This window comes from Pundamilia nyererei, unplaced genomic scaffold (assembly GCF_000239375.1).
Source record: "Pundamilia nyererei isolate P.nyererei 1_Seehausen unplaced genomic scaffold, PunNye1.0 scaffold00010, whole genome shotgun sequence".
Taxonomy (NCBI): domain Eukaryota; kingdom Metazoa; phylum Chordata; class Actinopteri; order Cichliformes; family Cichlidae; genus Pundamilia; species Pundamilia nyererei.
In genome coordinates, this window is record NW_005187411.1 from 875,995 (window position 1) to 898,306 (window position 22,312).

Genomic DNA, 22,312 nt, shown 5'->3' on the forward strand with positions numbered 1-22,312 from the left:
ATCAAACCACTGTTCTTAATATTCATGAATGAGATGATTAATTTTCATAAGACTTTAAAAAAATTTAAAAACCTAACATGCCTTGGACATTGCAAAAACACTATTTTGCGATTAGATCTCTGTATTTCTTTTTAATACTAACCTCCATTTTCCAGGCTTATATATTTGCAATACTTTTCCTAATATCCCTCAATACCTTTTCTTGTGGCTGATCCAGTCCACAGACACAGATTATTTGCCTTTATCTCACTTAATCTAATGATAAATCAATCAATACATAATTTTTAAAAAAAAAGGAGAAATACTTTATTTTAGCAAAAAAAAAGAAAAGAAAAAAAAGACATGAGCACAAACATGCATGTGTGTACAGTAGTTTGTCTTTTAAATGGAGTATACTATAATTCGAGTCTTTGTAACAGCCCTAAATAGCCTGCTGCAGTATACTTATTGAACAGATTCACAGCTCTAACAGCGCTTTATGGTAAATATGGAGAGACAACTATTAATACTCCAGTCATGAAGAAAAAAAAACTATACACAGACACTCCAAAATACACTCATCCAGTCATAAATAATCGGGAATCATACATCTTGTCATTACGACAAGCACTCAATCATGCACGTTTTGTCAGACAAATGTCTGGAGGAGGTATTTTAATTGCCATTGTCTATATTTTTAGAAAAAGATTAAGTTTCACCCCAGTCATCTGCTGTCCACTCTGATCATAGCTGGGAGGGGTAAACTACACCTAGATTGTTGGGTTGTAAATAACAAATTTCCCAACTGAAGGGAAAAAAACAAAAACAAAAAAACTATGCCAAGCTCAGTGTGAGAAGACTTAAGGCACTTCAAGCAGCACTTCAAACAATAAGGAAACACAATCAATAACAAGTCATTCAGTCAGTAGTGCCAAAGTTTCTTTAAGACACACACTTGTTACAAATACTGTCTCTAATTACAACTCAGAGAATACAAAATGTTTACATGTCCCTGACACGATAAGCAACAATTAACTCTTAAGACTAGTGTTTGTTACTCCAGATCTGGAGAGCGAGACTGGGTTAGATCTCAGTCGGTAAAGTCCACTTCTTTGGCCCATTTATTCTTCTCTTACTTCACATGTAGTCACTGTACACGAGAGGTTGTTCCCACTGACTCAGTCTCTTCTGGTAGGCCATTAACAATGGATGCGACCCTTCTATTCTATAGCAGCTTCTGATGAAGAATTTCCCAAATCATCAACTTCCTGAAGAGAGGCATGTGGCACTGTAAAGTAAGAAGCAGATGTTATTCGTATATCGTTTGTTATCTGTTCATATGTATATTTAAATTGGACTTTCATACATGGTTTCACACCAATTCACTGATATGCTGCAATGTGCCAAGAAAGGCAGGGATTTCAGAATACACACCTGTTTAAAGGTAAGGGGCTGTCCTCTTGCGATATAGTCAGCGTATTTACAGGCAAAAACACCGCAGTCGCTTCCATTTTTCTGCTGGGGAATCTCCTACATGCATAATACAGAGTCATTAATTTCACTGTGAGGAATAACACATTTGAAGTGTTACTTCATTCATCACAGACTTACACTAGCTTTCAAGCTTCCAACAGTCCATTTGGTGCAGTCGAGCTCTCTACCCTTTTTCGCTTTGTGCTCCTCTATAAGGTAGAGTCTGAAAAATCAGCACAATTACATCATTTATAATGATTCAGTAAAAACAAATCTATAGTGAAAACATGTCTAACGTATCCAGTAAAATGGAGCTTAAGAGAAAATTGACGACTCACAGTAAAAGACTCGAGATGTCATCGTGTCTCCGGCCCATCGAGTCATAAGACTTCACTGTCTTTGACCGAAAATCTATCACCTGCAAAGAAAAAGGTGAGCGATTAAAATGTGCACTTCTGCTTCTCTGGAATAAAAACAGTGCAAACATTTGATTTGTGACAATGACTGGCAAAAATACTGATCACAGTTTAGATGTACAGAGTGAGCCTTTGCAATATTACAGGTATTTTTAGGCAGCGCAAGTCAAAAACTGGTAGATCCAAAGTGACTCACAGCCAATGCCCAGTGGACGCCTAGATGCAGAGGGACCAGAATGAGGTCAAACGTGAAGAGGTCGACAGCTTTGGTCCAGCGCTTCACAGCAGCGTGTCCTCCAGCCTGCCCGCCTCCTCCACCCCTCAGCTTTGGGAAGAAGAAGGTGCTGAAGGAGTAGACTTTTAATCGCCCTGCTTCACCAGAGCTTCGCTCCATAATCAGGGAAAGGTAGAAGTTCATCACCTTGGTGGAGAACACAAAAATTGTAATATAAAACATGGCATACATAAACACTCATTAAAGACACACATTGAATAATCTGAGTCTACAGCTTTTTTTAACAAAACAACATTTACAACAAAATAACATAAATTAGTATTTATACATGCAATTAATGAATAATATGCATACTGGTTGGTTTAACACTCTTTGGCATTAAGGTGATGTTCTTTCTCCTACCCTGTGTACAATTTATTTAAAATCTTTAGCTCTTAGAATTAAGGAATCCAATTTATATGGATGATTTCGCCCTGGGCATTTGATTGTATGCAGATGATATTACCATACTGGTTGAGTCTGAAGATAATTTGTAAGACATTAAATGTATTAAACAGCTAGTGCTATAGATGATGGTCAGCTACAAACATAATTAAATAAGTAAGAATTTTAATTTTAGGGAAAAAAGGCACACTAAGAAGCAAGAAACCTCTGGCCTGTAACACTGGATCAGACACAACAACACAAATATCTTGATGCATTTACGAACTATGAAGCTGCTAGATTTAGCTGACATGTTGGGTTTTTCTTAGGACACAAATGCATAATGCATGTGATAACTCTATATTAAATTATGCTGCAAAAAACAGGGATTTAAAGAATGCTGTGGAGCTCTTTGGTGTTTTTGAGGAAGCTGAACCACTACAGTATCTCTACAATGACATTTTAGTAGCAATGTGAATCAAATTTGAAGAAAGATAAACATATAAGACAAATACTTAAGATATTTTGTTAATGCCAAAATTGTGAAGATGTATTCAAATTATGCCAAACATCACTGTTGAACTCTAGGATGGCAAGAGGCTATGGGGATTATGAGAGGTTGAGAATGAATTACACCTTCTTTTGTACTGCCCCTATGATTAATAAAGAATATCTAGTTAGTCCACTGGCTCAGCTCCTTTGTCACTGGTGCCTTATAAGGCTGCCTGGCCTGGGCGTGATAAATACAATTATGCGTCACACAATAAAAATCAAGCACTCACATTAACTAACAACAATTATCTAACAATTATGAAAACAAGAAAATCAAGGTAAATACAGACATGATTGTTTCCTCCATTGTTTTTGTGCAAAACTTGCTCTTGTCCTGTTTTTGACTTTTTGTGCTGTGTACTTTTTTGTGAAGTTTTCAAGAGCTTTTAGATTAAATAACTGTCTAAAATAACCATGAAATTTATTCTATTTAAAAACCTTTCCAGCATTTCTACTTTCTCACCTCATCGTTGAGCCAGCTGCCTTCTTGTAGTGTACCCAGGTCTCGCTGTGTGATGCGAAGTTTGAAAGCTGCACTCAGGACACGGTTGGGATCACTTTGAGCCAAAGCTCCACTCACCTCTGCTGCCATTTCCTACACACACACAGACAATATACACATTAAAAATAAATAAATAAATAATCTCAGCATAAAAAGTCCACATTAAACACAGACTCTTACCTTGGTCAGTCTGGGTATGTCTTCCTCACTGTGCCTTGTATGTGCAGAATGTGTGTCAGGCAGACCGACAGCAGGAGCGTCTCTGTCCACGAGGTTAAGGCGAGTAGCTACCTCTGTAGAAAGATCCAAATCTGCTGGATGTTTCTGCTGCAACACAGGTCAAGATTATGGACAGGACAGACTCGTATCCATGCTGTGGCATGTCAGAGAAGAGGAGGAGTGACTACCTTTATATATCCAACAGGCTGTGGGTCCTCAAAGGGTCCACTAATTGGCTTACTAAAGGTGAAACTCCCCCTGCTGAAGACGAGTCGCATAAAAGAAGTTAAAGCAATCATTCCTCGTTATGCATGACGCAGTCGTTTAAATAAAAATAGCACCGCACCAACCTGTCGTTAGCCGCAGATGCATTTCTCCATGTAAATAGACTTGCAGCAGCTGTGAAATAAACCATAAACCATGAACAGAAGAGTCACTGCAACATGTTTACTGATCAATATGCATACATGCATTTAAACCTACTTTGGGTGAAGTGACTGTGTGATATGAAAGGCTTTATTTATTCTAATAAAATATTACAAATAAACCAGAGATCAAACAGTCATGATTTAATCAACACACCATCCCCCCCAACTAAGTATCTGGACAATTCTGTGATTGTTAAAGTTGTTTTTTCAAGTAAAAGCCACTTGTAACCTTACAAAAGAATTATATTCATTAATTGATATTTGATCACGTGTTATTGACAAAATTATTTATAGATTACAAAAAAGGGTGAAGTTAAACTAATAACAATCTGCAATTAGTTGTAATCGTCAACAATGAATAAAAACAAATCAGCTTTGTCTGTAATGGATAGCCGAGTGCCCCACCTGTCTGTCCCGTCTTCCTGTGTACTGATTCAAATGTTTTTACTGAAGCAGCAGTTTTGTGATCAACCTGTGACAACGGATCACTGAGGATAAATACAAAATAAGCCACTTATTAGCTCATGGCCAATGGAAATATTAAAATGAAAAGAAAAAAAACCACATAAAAATCAAAGCTAATACTAACTCTTGTGGTTTTGATTGGTTAAAAGGTAGTGGCTGGCTTTTGCTGTATTTCTGTGTCACCATCTCCAGCAGCCGCCTGTAGTGCTCCTTATTATTCTGCTTTATGGCCTGAAGACACCAAAAATATCAGAAATGAACGTGCAGAGGTTCATACTTTTAAAGTTTGATTATTGGCACTGTGAGGTGGGGAAAAGTGGAATTTAAGTATATTTTCATATATACAAATAACTGACTAATTTACCTCTTCCACAGTAAGACTGGGCTTGTAGCAGCGGTTGTGTCCAAAGCCATTGCATGTTGGGTCAGGATTAGCATTTCCCACCCTGAGCACAGGCCTTGAGGACAGCAGCTGGAGGGATCCTCTCCTCTCCCTGTCCTTTGCTCTGTCTGGAAGCCCTACAGGGAGCGTTGTCCCACTGGATTAAAATAAAAAGAGGGAGGTAGATTAGCATGGGACCCGTTTTCAATAGGTGGTAACATAAAAGAAAAAGAACAGCCTGAAGACTGCAAGCACAAAGGCTAAAAAAAAAGGTACTGGATGACTTGTACTTTACATAAATCTCCAGTACTGAATCACTTGCCTGTATTTCCTCATTAAAGGAGGTAAAGAGCTCTGAAAAGGATTCTTTCCCTGACTCTCATTACCTCCAGCTACTGGTTTATCTTTGAAGAAAGAACATCAAAACAAATGACATTGGGTATAAGGATGAGATCATTCTGCACTGACAAGCTTGGTTGAAACACAGTGACGTGAGTATAATCATGAATTGTGCACTAAAAGGTCCATCTTCGCTTACCCATTCTCCATTCAGTACTGTTCAGCCATGAGGTGTGGAGCTCATCTATGCCCATTAGAGCAACAGGCTGGATCAACAGAGGAAATTCAATGGAATTACAGAGAGTTACACGGATAAATAAAGTTAGCTATGAAACTGTATGTATCCACATGGATAAAGCAGCACATGTAGTATGCATCACATCTCACAAAGAGACTCCCAAAAGACTTAAAGTGTTGTTTTGCCTAAATTAGCCATAATCGCTCCTCCATAAAGGTCCGAATCACTTGATGAGTTTGTTAACTTGTAGCTTTTCCCTGTGATTTGGTTTGTTTTCACATAGAAAATCTGAGTGAGCTCCAAGTGAACCCATATGCGTGACTACAAACCATGTGAGAATGTTCTGTCCTATTGGCCAGATGTGTCTGGGGTGGGAGCAACAAAAGTAAATACAGGAAGAAGGGCCTGTGTTCTGGATTATTTGACAACATGGAGACTTGACATTCATTTCACAGCTAGTTGCTAGCCTGTACAGACCCTCTGCACATCTATAGTACCTTGCTGCATCCCAGAATGCAAGGCTTATGGGACATTTTTTTTGTCTGTAAAGGTTCTCAGACATCCAGGTCATCGTACTTCAAGGAGCTTGGAAAGAAGAGCCACCTCCATGGGACAAGACTCGGCTGTCTATCTACTGTACATCTAAAAGAAAAAGGTCACTCTTTCGAGGATGACAATGTTCACATTTTGGACAGAGAAGACAGATGGTTTGAAAGAGGAGTGAAAGAAGCCATTTACGTCCACTGTGAACGACCACCTTTGAACAGAGGCGGTTGCTTACGGCACCAACTGTCTGCCATCTATAATCCAGTTCTGAGATCCCTTCCCAGACGCCTTAACGCCTACTCACATCCTGGGCCATCTAACCTCAGGAAATCACATGACAGGGTGGGGTTAGGTTTCACAATGACCTCACCCGAAACCTTGGCTGATTGTGACCTACACCCATCTTAACACCTTGAGTCGTCTGACTAGGTAGAGGATCATTGTCCCTCTTGGGGGACACTCCCACGGGGCTTACATCTGGGACTCTCCACCCTTTGACCCTAGAACTGAAGAAGCTTTTCGGATGAGAGGTGAAACATCTTGAAGCAACTTAAAGAAGTGTAGACGCTGTTCTTTCCAAGCTCCTTAGAGTAGCTGTGAAAACGCCCTAAGAAGTGGTGTGTGTCTACCTATCATTACACCTCAGCTTAGAACTCCCAGTCATTACAGTACTTGTCTATTCGATGAACTCTGATACACTGTAGCAAACAATACCAAATGTATGCGTCTGAAGGACAGACGGGGCACTCACCTGTGTTTCTTCATGAGATCTGGGCTTCTCACACCTCGTCAGTGATTTCCGCAGTCTGAGTAAACCTGCTACCCGAGCCACAGTCTTCTTCATGAAGCTGATGACGACATCTGAAAGACAGGACACCACAAATCACGATCACCGAATTCCACGTCAGGAAGCAAAAAATATTAAGCAGTTTTATATTCTAACAAACCTCTTTTGCGTCTTTTCACTTCGACTTGCTCACTCTGGCAAACACTCTCTGCAACATGCACGCTGTAATAACAGAAAATGGTTCGAAATGAGTGGTTTTCAAAAATACATAATCTTGCAAAGAGATTTAAAAAAATAAATTAAAAAAAATCTCACGCTACCAGCTGTGGCAACCTTTTGTGAATAAAAGCGCAGAGGAAATGTAGCTATTAATTATGAGGGGATTTCTTTTTGTGTTCTTCTTGAATTCTAACGAGGGTTTAACATCCATTAACCTGGAGGTAATTTGGCAATAGTTCCAAAGGCCATCGCAGATTTGGACAGCCCAAAGTGACGAGTTCAAACATCAATATATTTGCACAAAACCCAAAGATATGCACTTTCTATGAGATAAAGACACAATTTGCATCAACAAATGTTTGAGAAACTGAAACAAGGGTTTTGAATTTATTCATTAGCACTTTTATTTATATACCAGTGACCATACATATTAGCAATGATGCATTCATATAAAATGCAACCAATGCTATGTACACAGGAATTCTAGCTACAGCTAATTTGCAGGCATTGGCCCCAGTTAGGTTTTTAAGCCACAACCTGTCAGTACAATCATAAAAAAAAAACATAATGAAGAAAACAGCAAGAAAAGACCCATTTCTTGAGACAGACCTTTAACTGTAAAAGAGGACTGTATAAATCTTGTTCTGCATACTGGTAGCTTGGAGTGATCACTAACTACTCCCACTGTGGGAGGTGCTTTGCTGCTAAATTTTAAAATACTTTGACTAAATTACGCATTTACATCCATTCACAAATTACAAAAATACATTTCAAGAAAAAAAATGTATCAAATTCTCAGAGTTTAACATATACTTTTTTCTACCAACAAAATTTACAATGATGCCACTGTATTTGTTTCTTTTCCAGTCTTTCTAGAGCTTGTTTGTATACTGATAGTATATACAAACTGCTGACTGTGCTGCCTGAACCCAAACAAAACCATGCAGATATCATTGGGCGACCTTTACCAGCAGGCTTACAAAATCAGTTAAAATTACTCTCAAGTCTGCCGTGCTGTGCTACAGTAGCAAGCTACTGGATTTAAATAGGATTTTAAACAAAAATAAGTTAATATTGGAACGGTCATAATAGTTTTAGACTACTTCCGCTTTCGCTATGAGTGTACTTGATATTAAATGTGATGTGGGTGTCCACTGACACTGTTATAAACATACTGTCAGCAAACTTCAGTAAAATAGTTTTTTAAAATTCACCTGCTGTGAATAAACAAATTCCATCTAAAGTTAACTCAAAACTTAATGTTAGCTAGCTGGAAGGGTGAATGACTGCCCTCAACAATCCAAACAAATGATTAAATGGCCAACGAAGTGTGAACTATTTAGGACTGAAAAAATATAGACCATTTTCAATCACCGACCTCTGGTAGTTCCGTTTAGCGGGTCTGCAGTGACTCTCCTGCCGCCAAGCTGCTGTTTTTACGCCTGGTCGCGTGGGTACCTCTGCGCTAACGCTACCTTTCCCAGGCCACTCCGTGGGGTTTTGCCCCGTAATGGGCTCAAACAGCGACGAGAATCCGCCAAGTATCCATCCATACATCCCAGACAAATACGAGAAAATTGTAACGACGTTTTCAATGCGGTCCAGGACTATTTCTCCACAGGCAAGATGTCAAACCGCAATCTACGACACACCGCCCACCATTAGCTTAGCTTAGCATTAGCGTCGCTGTGCTGAAACGCCAACAACGTCCGTCATTCCGTGTTGACGTTCTGCGTAGGGCTAACGTTTTGCACACCAAAACAAAACGAGTGGGCGGTGTTCTAAAGTGTAAAGTCTAAAGATGACAGATAAAATACTAAACATAAAGCATCGTGGCGGAGATAATAAACAAACGAACCCCTGATCACGGAGTGGTATCTTTGGCAGCTTTCTCATTAGCCCCTTCTGACTTGCTCAGGTGAGCAAGTGGGAGAAGTTAGAGCATGGATTTCTTTATATTTATTTAAAGATTGGTTTCATTTAATCTAAATCACAATTTCAGCGTTATTTACTTCTTACAAAGCTGACAGCAAACCTCTAGCATAGGTCCATTCTTTGTTACATAATACTAAATCAGCATACGGGAAAATAAAAAAATAAAAAAATCCCAAATACCTCAGTATTCTAACCTCTCTCAAATGTGGCTGTCATTAATGGTTGAGTTAGTGGCTGATGTTTCTGTTACTAATGTAATAATGTGTATTTAAAAATCCCTATTTTTTGTAGAAAATTTAGAGACCAAAAAAAAAAAAAACTACCCAATTAGAAGTTCCTTACTGACTGGATATACCTTTGTACAGCTTTAGTATACCAAAATGCTCACTGCTTTACTCTGTGCACTAAAAACTTCCTGTTTTAAATCAACTCTTTATTAAGCCTAACAGTGGACTACAAACAGAACTAAAACACCCCGCCATTGTTCAATATTTATCAGGATACCTGTGTTTTGAGATTTTGCAAGAAACACTCCATCTGGTTCATAGTCACACTTTATTTACTTTATGATAAAAACAACATGGACGTGGTTTACATTTTATAATGGTGCACAAGTTTAGCACAGATCTTAGACTTAGAGTATAAAACTAGTGCATTTAGTAACACGTGTGGAGAACATTAACACCATTTACAGAGCACAAAAAAAAGCAAACAGTGTTTGAGAAACAGTGTATAAAGAGTGACATTCAAAATATTGGCAGTACACAGGATAGAAAAATTACCCTCCAAAAATAATTAAAAAATAATTTAGTATAAAAGTCAGGAAACTTATAATTTCTATACATTTCTACAAGATGTAAGGCATGAGCAGTTTTGAAACAATATGCAGGCAGATTCAGTCTTTAGATTTCAGGCTACTTTGGATCAGGCAGGAGACCAGATGAACCTACAGAAAGAGGAGAAGAAGAAAAATTAGATGCAGCAACAAAACTGGCACCTTACATAAACAGGAACCAAGCTAAAGTTTAAAATGGTCTTGACTAGAAGTTCCTTTCAGTAAACGTAGTAGTTATTTAGTAGTTTTCCAACTAGTTAATAAACAAAATACTTGACTTTTAAAATTATGACAATGTACTGAAAAATAGCACTGACATAATTCTTGTTAGAGAACTGCATCTCTAGCTCTAAGACTAAAAGCAGTAAGGCACAGGAGCATTGATGGCGAAAGTTATGAGATAAGTAGATGAGCATGTGCCACTATTCCCTCAAAATTTCAGAGTGCACCTCAAAACAGTTCAACATTTACACAAAGTTAAATAAAACAAGACATAAAAACAAATGTAGCTGAAATGGAATAAACTATTCCACTCAGTGACTTCATGCTCTGCAGGGTTTTGCATCCACGTTATGCATCTACTGCACCAGCTTAACCTCTTTACTGGGTTATACACATACAGAGCCACCTGGGCTTCAGACATTGTACTCGATGTAACCATGTACCTCCTTTGTTCTACTTTTCCAGATGCATTCAACTCGTTCACCGTGTTGACAGGAAGCTCTGCCATGTGCTCAGCCACGGTTTAAATCCTGAATCATCACTTATTATGGCATCATCATGCCTCAGTGTCACATTTCTGACAGCTTAGCTTCTCACTGCATTGACAGCCAGATCTCACAGCACACCACATGACATGTCTCTCAAAAATTATTATTTAATACGTTTGAATTCAATTTTATAGAACAACCCTGCAGGACATGTACTTTTCCAGACCAAAGTTATCCCCTGTAATAGACTGTGCTCTGTGACTAGTGACAAGTCAGTCCCTGAGCACTGTGCTACTTTGTCCTTCAGTGGAGTGAGTGTGTTACACTCACACTCACCTGGCCCATATAGGTAAAGGGGCGACAAGCAGCTCAGGTACAGCCAAGTCCCGTTCTCTTGCAGCCAGTGCTGCCGATAACCAATCATATCAGGGGAACAGGGTGACTGTAGTTTCCTTTCCTCTTTGGGGGGTGGGGATAAATGAGTCTTGTTTACTAGGTTGGAAGATGATAGAGCACAGGTTTTGTGGGATGTGGAAACAATTTTATTTCATTTTTTTTTTTAAACCAGTATGGTCCCAGGGGGAAAAAAAAATAAAAAAAATATCTGAATGGTTAACTGACTTGCACCAGACTAATGGCTATAAAAATGCAAAGGAAACATCTCCCAGAAACAGGGTGATTTATTTAGGAGACATGCATGAAGCACCAGGATCAGCTCACACAACATTTATCTTTTTAGAGGGTTGCTAAGTCACACAGTCAGATTCACAAATTCTTTCAATGGCAGACAAAGCAGACTAGAATGCTCATGCCTGCAATACATTTTAACAGAATTTTCAGGTACCTGGGAGTTTCTTCAACAGCACAAAGCGCATTTATATATGCAAAAAGCCCAACATGGTCTCCTTTATGTAGGGAACCAGCAAGCTTTTGCTTCCCAGGCAAAAGCTCCCCGGCATAACTCCTTCAGGGTTATGTCGGGGAAGGGCATCTGGCATAAAACCTTGCCAAATCAAACATGTGGAGCAACCTGCTGTGGTGACCAGGGAGCAGCTGAAAGTCATTTTAAAGAGCCCGATACAATTTAGTCACTTGTCAGTAAAGCCGTCTCGTGGCTGGTTGGTTAATTTGGTTTAGGGCACTTCCAAGAGAGATGATTGTGTGACTCTTTCCTCCCGTTTCCATGTTTACAAGTATTATCTTGTGTTCTTTAGAGTGTACTGAAAGTACACTTGGGCCATTCCTAGGCTACTATTGTGTAGTCTGATGCTGGTACAAGTGCTATATCCCAGTGCCCTGAAACATCTTCCAGTTTGATATTCAAATAAATTAAGTGTTCAGAACCCCTTAAATTGTGCTCAATAAGGCAAACCCAATGCTGTCAGTGTTGAGCTGTTTGAAGACCATCACCACAGTGTTTTCTCTCAAGCCTGTGCACTGCTCAATCTGTCATGGTTTGCTATGGCCAAGCAGACATACAGCAACAGTGTTCCCACCTGTAAACCAGTGAACTTACCATTAGGGATACACCCTGTGTTTGCAGTGAATACCTTATAACCCCCCCCCTCTCCCCTCTTTCGTATTCTAAATGCTACTCACCTTGCTTGGCTCCCACCAACCGCTGCTGGACTTTCTCTAGATGACGGATATATTCTGTCAGGGATTGTTCTGGATCCTGAGCTGTTCCACCTGATTGTACAGAGGCCAAAGGGGTACTGGAGTGTGACCTGAAGAGTGTAGAAAGCGTATTTAAGAAGACGAAAAAAACCCCCCTAAAAACTAATTGAATCATATCAGTTTCTAATAAAATCTGCTAAGCGAGGCCAAACCTGTGGCGCAGCCTGAAGGGCGATTTGCTGGGTGGGACGAGCGCTGACAGAGTGTCTATGTAGATGGCGCTGCTGTCTCGGATCTGCGTCGGGTCAGAATTTGATCTTGGCTGCTGCTGCCTTAAAACTTCAGCTTTAGGCCCTGCCAGGAACAATAAAATTAAATTACCTATGCACTCATACTCACTTGGATAATACACACAAGTCTAAACTATGTAGACAGAGCTGACCTGGAGCATGCCCATTGACAACCCCAGTTGATAATCTTCGGATTGCTTTCTGCCATTTCCTCGTCAGGAACCTCATTCTGAAAAAGTGCATGGAATTAACTAATAATCTCTGCCTTCTAGGGAATACAACTAATATGTATATGATGATACATTTCTTACCTTGAGACCGCAATTATGACTTGCACTGCAGCCCTAAATCGTCCGAGGGGTCTACGCTTGGAGGAGACAGGGGGTGAGGGTCGAGCTCCCATGTGAGCGATAAGACACAGCGTGGCTTGTTCACACTCCTGGAATCCTCCTATCAGCAGCAGCAAGTAACGCTTCTGGTACACCAGAGCTTTCCTGAAGCTCTCAGCTCGCAGGTAGCGCTCATAGTAACGCTGAAGCTGCAAATCAAGCAAACGCTGTCAACATTTCATCCCTATACAACCAACAGCGTACAGCGAAGCCAAAAATGGCAATTAGGTCCTTTGGAGTCAATATCTGTTCTTGAAAAGCTGTTGCAAAAATGGTTATTACACCCCTAATTTATCCTGATGTGCTGCCTACTGACCTTGCTCTGGCTGGATATGTCGTAGACAGGCCTATTTTCGGTTTCCGCGGTGACCTTGGCGAGCTCATTCTCTGTGCGGCGCAGTTGTCGCTCCAGGCAGGTGAGTTTGTGCTTGAGAGTGGCCCTCTCCTGGCTCAGTGATGTCACACGCTCTGTCAACTCAGAGTTCTCCTTCAGTAACGTCTCCAACAGGTTGGAAGACGACTTGGACGGCGTCTAAGGTGAGAAAAAGTTCATTTAGCAATGATTACATGTGCTAAAATGTAATCCTAATGAAAAACTTTGTCACAATAGTTTGGATTCCTCATAGGGATTAAAGCACTTGAATACCTGCTGGTGCTGCTTTAACACTCCTGCCTGGCCACCATCAGTATGGAGGTTGGTGTGGGGGTGCTGGAAAGGTTCAGCTTCGCGTTGTTGTCCCGCTGTTTGTCCAGACAGGCGCTGAGCAGCCATCTCTCTCTCGTCTCTTTCCAGCTCTGCCAGAGTGCGCTGCAGCTCCTGCATACGCTGCTGGTCCTGCTGCCTCAACAACTCCAACTCACACTAAAGTCAGAAATGTTCACAATGATGTGTCTGTATGGATTTGCATAGGCAGTGAGTACACTAGAGAAGATTTGGGCTGATGCATCTTACCAGTTTGCTGTTGATCCTCTCCTGTCGCCTCTCTCTTTCCATCTGCTCTTGCATCTCCTTCCTCTTTTCCCTTTCCCACTGCTCCTCCCTCTCCCTCTCTTTGTCCTTCAGCACTCGGAGTCTCTCCTTCAGCTCTGCGAGTTCCACCCCTTGGCGCCTGGACTGCTCTCGCTCCACCTCTAAAGCCTGGTTTGCTTCCTGTTTCTGCTCCTTCAGAGTCTCAATTGTGATACGATTTCGGGTGGCTGCTTCCTGCTCCTTCTGAAGCTCCTCCCTCCTCGTTCTGTCCTCTTCTTCCCATCGCCTCCTGCTCTGTAGTAACTCTGCCCTCAGTCTGTCCGCCACAGCTGCCAACTCCTCCCCTTGCCTTCGCTCTTGCTCTAGCTGGGAGCGCAAGTCCGAGATGAACTTCCTGTCTCTTGCAGCGTCGGCATCATGTCTACGGCTGAGCTCATCCACCTGCCTGGAGCAGCGGTCTTGCTCTTCATCAAGCTTCCTGTGAGAATCTGCAAGCTTCGAGTGAATTTCAGTCAAGCGAGTTTCTGCTTCAGTCAGCAGGAGCTCCTGACGAGTCTTTTCTTGCAAGCTGAGCTCTTGTTGCTGGGAAGAACGTTTGCGTTCATCTTCTAGCTCCTTCTGAGTGTCCTCCAGGCGTTTCTCTAGCAGCAAACAGCGGGACTGTTCAATCTGAAGTTCTTGTCTCAGGTTGCTACAGGCCACCCTTTCCTGCTCCACCTGCCCCTTTAGAGACATGACCTCTGACCTCAGCTTCTCAGAAGACACCTGTACATTCTAGACAGAGTACATTGCATAAAAACACAAACATTGGGTAGTGATGTTACAAATGTAGCAAACTGAAGTTTTCTGTACGAATAGAAAATTTTAGTAGTGTCCATTTTTAGTGCTCTCTTACCTCTCTCCTTTCCTCCTCCTCCCTTCCTTTACGCAGACTTAGAGCCCTCTCCTGCTCCAGTTCTTGTTGAAGCTCACACACTCTGGCCTGCTCTCTCCTCAAAGCTTCCTCAGCCTCTTCTATCGTCAGCCTGAAGAAAATTGGTCATTTCCAACTTTACCATAGTTACATTTAGACTAAAACATTAAAAAAAAAAAGTTTAGGAAAGGGGCCCTTTAACATGCCTCAACAATGAAGTTGAAACCCATCTGATTTGCAAAATGCTGATTCACAGAGGAGGCCTGTTTAAGTGCCTGTATTCTGAGCAGGTAATACATACCTGAGCGACATAGTTTTGTTCTTCTGCTCTTGCTGAGCGTCATGTGCACATTTGAGTTGTTTCTGGCTCTCCTCCAGCTCTGCCCTCAGTTGGGATTCATCCCGTCGTTCAGTCTGCAGTTGATCTCTGTGCCAGTTACTGTCAACTCTGTCATCAGTCTGAGAAAGATGGTGAAAAAAAAAAAGAAGATTTATACAGATACAAGGTAAGTTAATGCACCATGTTAAGTTAAACTCATCTTACACCTGAATGAAAAATAATATCTTCATGCCAATAACCGATTTAAAACAAATTATCCTTTAAATAGAAGAAATTTTGAACCAGCGCTTGAAACTCACTTGGGAGTGTCTTTGTGCCATTCGACAGAGCAGCTCTCTGAGTGCAATCACAGTCTCCTGCAATGCCCTCTTCTCCTGCTGCCAGCTCATGGGAGGATTAGATGATTTATCTTGGTGGTGCAGTACAGCAGAGCCATCTTCAGCATGATGCTGCGACAGACTCAGTGAGCAGGTTTTTAAGTCCAACACATGAGACTGTGCTGATGGATTGACACGACGCTGAGACAAGGTCAGAATTCTGCAGCTTTCTTGATAAACTTTCTTCAACAGTCCCTGCGTGAAGAAAGACAAAGTGAAGAAAAATCTGGCTTTTTGTTACTTTAACATGTTTATCAAATGTGTGTGAAGCCTACCTGAAGCTCAGGTGACAACAGATCATCACTGTAGCTCATACTGCCCGCAGCACTGTCCGTGTTAGCGGTGGGGTCAACTCCTCTACAGCGGAGGTACTCAATAAACTGAGCATCCAGTCTCTCAGTCTGCTCCAACTCCAGTCTCAGCCTAGCACCCAGTTCTGAACTCACATCTGAATAAGAGGAGAACAGCGACGTTCAGCTGCCTTTATGCAGAATATCCAGATATAAAAGTGACTCAAAATCCTCACAAGTCACAGGTGTCACGGTGTGGAAATACTCACTGCTGCCATATCCGTCACTGGCCCATTCAGGTGCCGACAAGGAAGAGGTGGAGCCAAGTGGTGAGGAAGGAGTCGTTAGGTCAAGTCCTTCCAATTCACGTACCTGTGAACAAGAAAACATAATAATCTGAGTGAGAACTGAAACCAAAAGAAATGAACACATGGTTTACATATCTGAGCTCGAACTACATACTTTATCGGCATCCAGTGAATCGAGGATGGAGTAGTTCTCAGACACTGACACAGAGCGTGGCGAGTGGGAACTTTGTGTAGCTGGGTCTGGGGTGATCGTCCTGGAGTGTGAAGGAGGCTCCATTACAACCCTGGGAGAGGGTTTGACCTGGGGGAGGTCCAGGCCTGTGTTATTCAAGCCACTGAGCTCAGAGGTGTGGAAACGTTCAGGGATTCGGTCCTCAGAGCACTCGAGTCTTCTTAAAACCTCCGGAGAGCTCAGAGAGTCTTCGTGGTGAGACACAATGTCCTCGAAAGCTCCGACAGAAATATCTGACAGCGAAAGAAAAAAAATGATCAGTATGAGAACATGTTTCTGTTAAAATGTTCAGGGGGCTCTATAAATCATGTTTTAAACAAAGTTTGCATTTCTTATTTTAAAACCCAAATTCCACTGTTCCTTGTAAACATAAAAGGCTAGGTCAAATAGATTTCCATTGTCATTGCTTTTTGTAGGCTTGCACATAATCATAAATCAATATTTACCCTCACACAATCAGTGCAAAGACTTATTTAGTGCTCACCCTTATGTGGGTATCCCTGAAGTGTGTCCTGTTGGCTCTGCTGTCGGAGCTGCTGCAGCTCTCTCTGCTGATAGGCCAATTCCTCCTCCTGTGCAGCCAAGTCCTCCTGAACGCTTTGAAGTTCTGCCTTCAGTTGTTGGTTGTCCGCTTCAAGGTCAATGAGAGCACGATCTTTGGTCTGCCAGAGAAATTGTGACATTAAAACGCAGCAGTCAAGCTTCAAGCACTCAGACCACCACATTAAAACCACTATACATCTTATCTGATAATGTGTGGTCCACTCTGATTCCCACCTGAACTTCCTCATGCAGTTTTTCAGCCCTTTCTGTACTGGTACTCAGACCCTGTCTCAGTGCAGTCAGCTCTGTCCTCAGAGCCTGATGTTCTTCCTTGAGCTTGGACAGCTCAACCTCCTTTTGTCTCAAGGCAGTGTCTGCTTTAGCCAAGGTCTCCTCAGCATGGGTCTGAAGTGGAAGAAAGACATCCACAGAAACATTAAATGTCATATCACACCCCTTTTCCTTTAGCCCCCCCCCAAAAAAAGAAAACATACAAACCTTTTATAACCAGATTTAAACACTTTCAAATACAACAGCATTTTACTGAGTATAGTCAGTGTATGCATCTGTTGCATAAGCTGTAATCTTTCACTCGCATTACAAACAACTACATCAATGTAACATGAAGAGAGAAATTTGCCAAAAGCAGCTGTGAACTAGTAAAAAACAAAAACAACAAGCTCCGATAAAATGCAGAGACATGCTACAAACTAACCAGTGCATTAAAGAAGTCATGCTCTCTTTTCTTACCACATCCTGCCAAGTTAGAACAAAACACGAAAAATAAAGTGCAACACAGCTTTAAAAGCCAGTGCTACCAAAGATTCTCTTCCTGCTTCCTCTTTTTAATGTCACTTCCTCTGTGCGGGTCAAGATTTTGCTATCTCTCAGTGCTGCGCCACGTCACAACAGCAACGCCCCTAATTATAACCAGATGTGGTCTTGCGGCACAGCTGCATGCTTCGGAGGGGAAAGAAAAAGAAAAGCAGCAGCAAAATATTTCCTGTTTTTTTATTTATTTCGTACTGAGGCTTGTTTAATTTTAAAGAGGTTGCTGGACAACTGACATTTTTGAAAAATAACTCTTTTGAGTGACAATAAACAGATTTGTTCAGTGAAACTATTACAATTTTAAAAACTGAAGATTAGAGCATGTTTTACGGCTCTATAAAAAAAAACACAAAAACAGAAAAAACATTAAAATAGTATAGGGATAACACAGAGAAAAAGAAAAAGAGAGAGACTCGTATAGAACACTTCTACACTCCCCCACAACACAAAAAGCGGTATACAAAAACGTCTCACACACACACACGCACAAAAACACTTTTCCCATACGCAAAAACGCTTAAAACAAAACACACACACATGCACACACCAAGAAACCTGGCAGACCAAAGCAGACAGGCATCGAACCACCAACCTTCCAATTGTACATACACACAAAGACAGTAAAGGTTTATGGGAGACAGAAATATGGCCGACGTATCCGCAAATTAGACCATCACTGATGACAGACAGCTGTGTTCAAAGTGAATGAGCCAATAATAAGGTTTGTTCTTTAAAACTAAACCAACACCTACCAGCACTTCCTTTTGAGCCTCTTCTTGACTGGTTTCGTTTTCGTTTAGCTTAACTGTCAGGTCCTGGATGAGGGCTCTCAGTGAAGTCACTTCCTGTTGTAGCTTTTCAATTTCCTCTTGGAGCTGGCCCTCTCTCCTCCTCAGTGCCTCACGTTCAGCAGAAAGCTCCCCCTTCACAGTCTCCAGGGTTTTAATTCTTGCCCTTTCCTGAGCCACCTGTTCCTCCATATCGACCACCTCTGCTCGTAGCTCCTGGACTTGTCTCTCAAGAGTGAGACTGCTTTCTCTGAGAATGCCCATTTCCATTTCCATCTCCGTCTCCTTTGTTTTTAGAGTTTTGATCTCTCGCATCCTCTCCTCTTCATTAGTCTGGAGTTCCAAAACCTGAGAGCTGAGGCGGGCTTTTTCCTCCTGCAGGGTACCTGCCTCTTCTGCTTGAACTTTCCAGCCGTTCCTCTCCTCTTCTAGCTGGGCTGTGACCTCTTCCAGCTCAGTTTCCTTCAGGGAGAGGAGACTTTGGATTTCATCTGACTTTTCTCTCTCAGCTTTTAGCCTCTTTCCAAATTCTTCCCCATGCCCTCTGTACTCTTCCTCCTGGGTGAGCAGTAATCGTTCCAGTCCCTCTTTCTCTGCCACTGCAGTCTCGAGTTGACTCTGAAGGGCCTTGATACGAGAACGAAGCGATCGGGAGGCGGTAGAATGAGTCAGGCTGAGTTCATGCTTTAGGCTGTTCGGCCCCGCTTTCTTCTCTTGTTCTTGGATGGTATCGTTTTGAGGTTCGGGGCTGGGGGCAGGTGAAGGATTGATGCTGTCACCGTCCTGAGAGTCACTGACTTCATGCAGGTTGGGTCCCAGGGTGGCGAGTTCTGCTTGCAGCGTACTGATTACCTCGTGAAGGCGCTCCTCTTCTTCCTGTTTGTCTTGGCGCACTCTTGTGATTTCAGATTTAAGATGTTCCACCTGTGAGCGCAGATCTTCAAGCTCAGCTTCCAGAACCTTTTATCAAAAAACAATCAAAACGATTGCATTAAAAATAAATCATGGCCTCACCAGGTATGTGCACTCAAATATTTAGTTAGCGTTTACACTGACCTTGTTATCGCTGGTATTCTCAAGTTCCTGTTCCAGTCTTTGGAGTTCACTGTTGAGGTGGTCGATCTCATGGTTTTTCTCCTGAAGAAGTGCTGAAGGGAGCGTCTCTTCATCCATTTCATCTTCTTTGCAAAGTTGCTCCTTTTCCTCCTTAAGTATCGTCAGGGCAGACACATTTTCCTGGAATTGGTGGTGCATTATTAGTTATCCTCGGATTCAACTGTTTTTCAACTAACCATAATGAGTAACTGAGGAAATATTAAATAGAGAAAAAATAAATCTGCTGCAAAACCAGAAAAACTGATATTTAAAAAAATTAAAAAATGTTATCGATGCGTTTTAAACTGTAAAAACCTGTGATTCACAGTACAGGGCTAGCTCAGAGCCGCAGATAAAACAGTCTTCCCATCTGCACTGCTTCACTCAGTCACATTTAAAAAATAATAATAAAAAAAAAAAATTCAGTCAGGCTTTGTTTGGGTGTAGCAGTCTGACGTAGCAGGCTTGATAGAAGTTGATGTAGCAACAGAAAAGTAAATGCAACAAGTAATCATCTTACTTTTATCAGCCATGAAGTGTGCAAGTAAGCTAAGGCTACAGTAAAGTAACCGCAGGAAGGGAGGAGACTCACAAAAAAAACCCCAAGTCTTCAAAAGCTGAGATGACAATATAATTATGGCACAAGTATTCTTTGCTGCAGTCATGGTTTTACATGAAAGTACAAATGTTGGACCAACGCAACTTATTGAATTGTATAGTGTAACATATTTACAGTTACATTGTTTAGTCATCTGAGAAACACATCCCACTTCTTACCTTCAGGGCAGTAATTTGCTCTTGGAGCTCATTAACATGTGCTGCATTGGAATTAGTCAGCAGCTCCAGCTGTAGTGTGAGGTGTTTTACTTCAGCTTCCTTTATATTCAAGTCTCTCTGCACGGTCTCCAGCTGGCCAAGCAGAACCTCAACCTAAGAAATGCAACGTAACTATTTAAATCAAAACCAAAATACAATTTTCAAGTTCTGCATTTGCTGATAACTAATCAGACTTATGGCTTTAAAAGATTGACTAAGACATCACAAACATTTTTCCAACCAAAAGGTGGCAGCACAGCAAAACGTGTCAAACAACAACCGCCACCACACATCTGCTCAAATCTTCTTAGCTACTAAAAACTAGCGTTACATAAAACCTAACAGACCTCCTGCTCTTTGCTCTGTAGACTCTGTTGAGCAGTGTCTAGGGCATCCTTAAGCTCCTGGGTGGGGTCACGCATGTTGTCATGGTAACAGTGTCTCGTCTCATCCAATTTGGACTGCAGGGCTGAGATCTGAAGCCTGCTGGACAGCTGCTGCTGCTCTAGTGCCTGTTTATCCTGACAAAGAGAGCGAGAACATCAGCTAACTCTTGAGGGAGGATGCACACCAACACTTCACCTGAACTCAAAGTGTGCACTTTGCCCTTACTTGTGTAAGCTCCTGCTCTCTCAGCTTCGCTTTTTGAAGTTCTTGTTCCAGTTGACTGACGCATCTGTTACTCTCTACACTGTTGAGCAGCGCTTGCTCCAACTCTCTGATTCGACCGGCCAGCTTGTCTATCTCCTCATTGCGTTCTGCAAGATCGCACTGGGCTTGCTGACAGGTTCCAAGCAAAGAAGAATAGTCCTCGGTCTTATCTTTGATAACACCTTGCAAGCTCTCAACCTGCAGAGGCAGAAAGATTGATTCAGTTTCAGGGTTTTAAGATGGAAAACTGCAAATTTAAAACAAGCAAAAACAAAAACAAACAAGCCAAAGAACAAAACGCTTACATGATAAGATGCTTTAAAAAAAACAAAAAAAACAAAACATAAACACAGCCAATCCAGATCTGCAGCCACTGGTTGGGACACTGAATTTAAGCCATTTCAGAGAGCAGCAACATGAAGATGAAAGACAGATGACGTATGAAAAAGATGCAAATGAATATTAGCAAATGGACTACTGAATACTAATGAATGCAGAACCTATAACCAGTACATAAGCACTACAAAAAAGATGATGCAAACCACACACACACACACCATGCACGACAGAGAGCTAAGACAAGCATGCTACAGTTAGATTTCATACCTGCAGAACCAAGTCCTCAAACTACAGCAATCCATTCAGCACAGGGATAAACACATGGTAATAGTCAGGCTCATTGGCAAACACCACATTCATCACTTCAACACCAGTAACACTATGTACTCCACAGCTGACTTGCAAACAGTAATCACACCAAACAAACACTACAACTGCGACACACTAGAAACAGAAACATTTTGTTTAACAAATTCTGGTTAAATACATCGTGCCTCAGTATTTATGGGTAGATATAAATCAGAGCATTGAAATACTTTAACCTGTGTTTAAATCACAAAACATTGCACACAAAAAAAGACATCTGTTGTTGAAGCCAACAAAACCATTGATCCAAACACGAGAGTTTTAACTGAGACTATGCCTGTGGTAATGAATTTGAAATTTAGGCTGAATTACAGGATAGCAGTAGATCTGATAAGACAATGTTTGAAGGAAAAAGAAAAGAAGAACAAAAGCTGCTGTTAAGGTACTTCTGTTTTGAGTTTAAGAAATGCTTTGTGACCAAATCACAGGCTGAGAAAAGCTGTAATATTTACAGACACACACAGATAAGTGCCT

The 22,312-nt window shown here is 41.4% G+C and overlaps 2 protein-coding genes across 5 annotated transcripts in view; both read right to left on the reverse strand.

Annotated features, from left to right (window-relative positions):
* Positions 1-351: 351 nt before the first annotated feature.
* On the reverse strand, positions 352-9,113 carry senp2 (SUMO specific peptidase 2). Of its 2 annotated transcripts, none has more exons than XM_005723724.1 (17): positions 8,582-9,113; positions 7,145-7,206; positions 6,949-7,058; positions 5,613-5,679; positions 5,397-5,478; positions 5,057-5,231; positions 4,817-4,923; positions 4,633-4,715; positions 4,150-4,198; positions 3,988-4,060; positions 3,761-3,904; positions 3,542-3,673; positions 2,065-2,289; positions 1,791-1,870; positions 1,591-1,675; positions 1,414-1,509; positions 352-1,267 (listed from the first exon to the last, which is right to left on the reverse strand). In XM_005723724.1, exons 1-17 carry the CDS (start codon positions 8,758-8,760, stop codon positions 1,205-1,207), a joined length of 1,812 nt encoding a protein of 603 aa, XP_005723781.1. In that variant the 5' UTR covers positions 8,761-9,113; the 3' UTR covers positions 352-1,204. The 2 variants fall into 2 exon arrangements, with proteins under 2 accessions (XP_005723781.1, XP_005723780.1); XM_005723723.1 differs by having other exon boundaries at positions 3,761-3,907.
* A 566-nt stretch (positions 9,114-9,679) lies between these two features.
* Positions 9,680-22,312, reverse strand: part of pcnt (pericentrin) — a 33,715-nt gene continuing 21,082 nt past the window's right edge. For 2 of the 3 annotated variants that reach the window (XM_005723726.1, XM_005723725.1), the window contains 23 exons: positions 21,740-21,760; positions 21,095-21,331; positions 20,830-21,003; positions 20,444-20,596; positions 19,628-19,807; positions 18,536-19,531; positions 17,187-17,357; positions 16,894-17,071; positions 16,332-16,642; positions 16,139-16,241; positions 15,855-16,027; positions 15,502-15,774; positions 15,164-15,321; positions 14,845-14,974; positions 13,932-14,723; positions 13,626-13,841; positions 13,296-13,511; positions 12,902-13,128; positions 12,743-12,819; positions 12,513-12,654; positions 12,283-12,410; positions 11,020-11,175; positions 9,680-10,084 (listed from right to left, as the gene is read on the reverse strand). In XM_005723726.1, the coding sequence (XP_005723783.1) occupies positions 10,053-10,084; positions 11,020-11,175; positions 12,283-12,410; positions 12,513-12,654; positions 12,743-12,819; positions 12,902-13,128; positions 13,296-13,511; positions 13,626-13,841; positions 13,932-14,723; positions 14,845-14,974; positions 15,164-15,321; positions 15,502-15,774; positions 15,855-16,027; positions 16,139-16,241; positions 16,332-16,642; positions 16,894-17,071; positions 17,187-17,357; positions 18,536-19,531; positions 19,628-19,807; positions 20,444-20,596; positions 20,830-21,003; positions 21,095-21,331; positions 21,740-21,760 (5,244 nt within the window). In that variant the 3' untranslated portion in view covers positions 9,680-10,052. The remainder of the gene's footprint in view (positions 10,085-11,019; positions 11,176-12,282; positions 12,411-12,512; positions 12,655-12,742; positions 12,820-12,901; positions 13,129-13,295; positions 13,512-13,625; positions 13,842-13,931; positions 14,724-14,844; positions 14,975-15,163; positions 15,322-15,501; positions 15,775-15,854; positions 16,028-16,138; positions 16,242-16,331; positions 16,643-16,893; positions 17,072-17,186; positions 17,358-18,535; positions 19,532-19,627; positions 19,808-20,443; positions 20,597-20,829; positions 21,004-21,094; positions 21,332-21,739; positions 21,761-22,312) is intronic. The other variant, XM_005723727.1, reaches the window with a different exon arrangement.

Excerpts from the sequence above, each read along its gene's own strand:
- senp2 (XM_005723723.1), bottom strand. The coding sequence starts at position 8,760 with ATGTATGGATGGATACTTGGCGGATTCTCGTCGCTGTTTGAGCCCATT. Across the intron at positions 7,207-8,581 it reads GCTAAACGGAACTACCAGAG|CGTGCATGTTGCAGAGAGTG; the intron begins GTCGGTGATTGA and ends CTGTTATTACAG. Across the intron at positions 1,510-1,590 it reads TTGGAAGCTTGAAAGCTAGT|GAGATTCCCCAGCAGAAAAA; the intron begins GTAAGTCTGTGA and ends TTATGCATGTAG.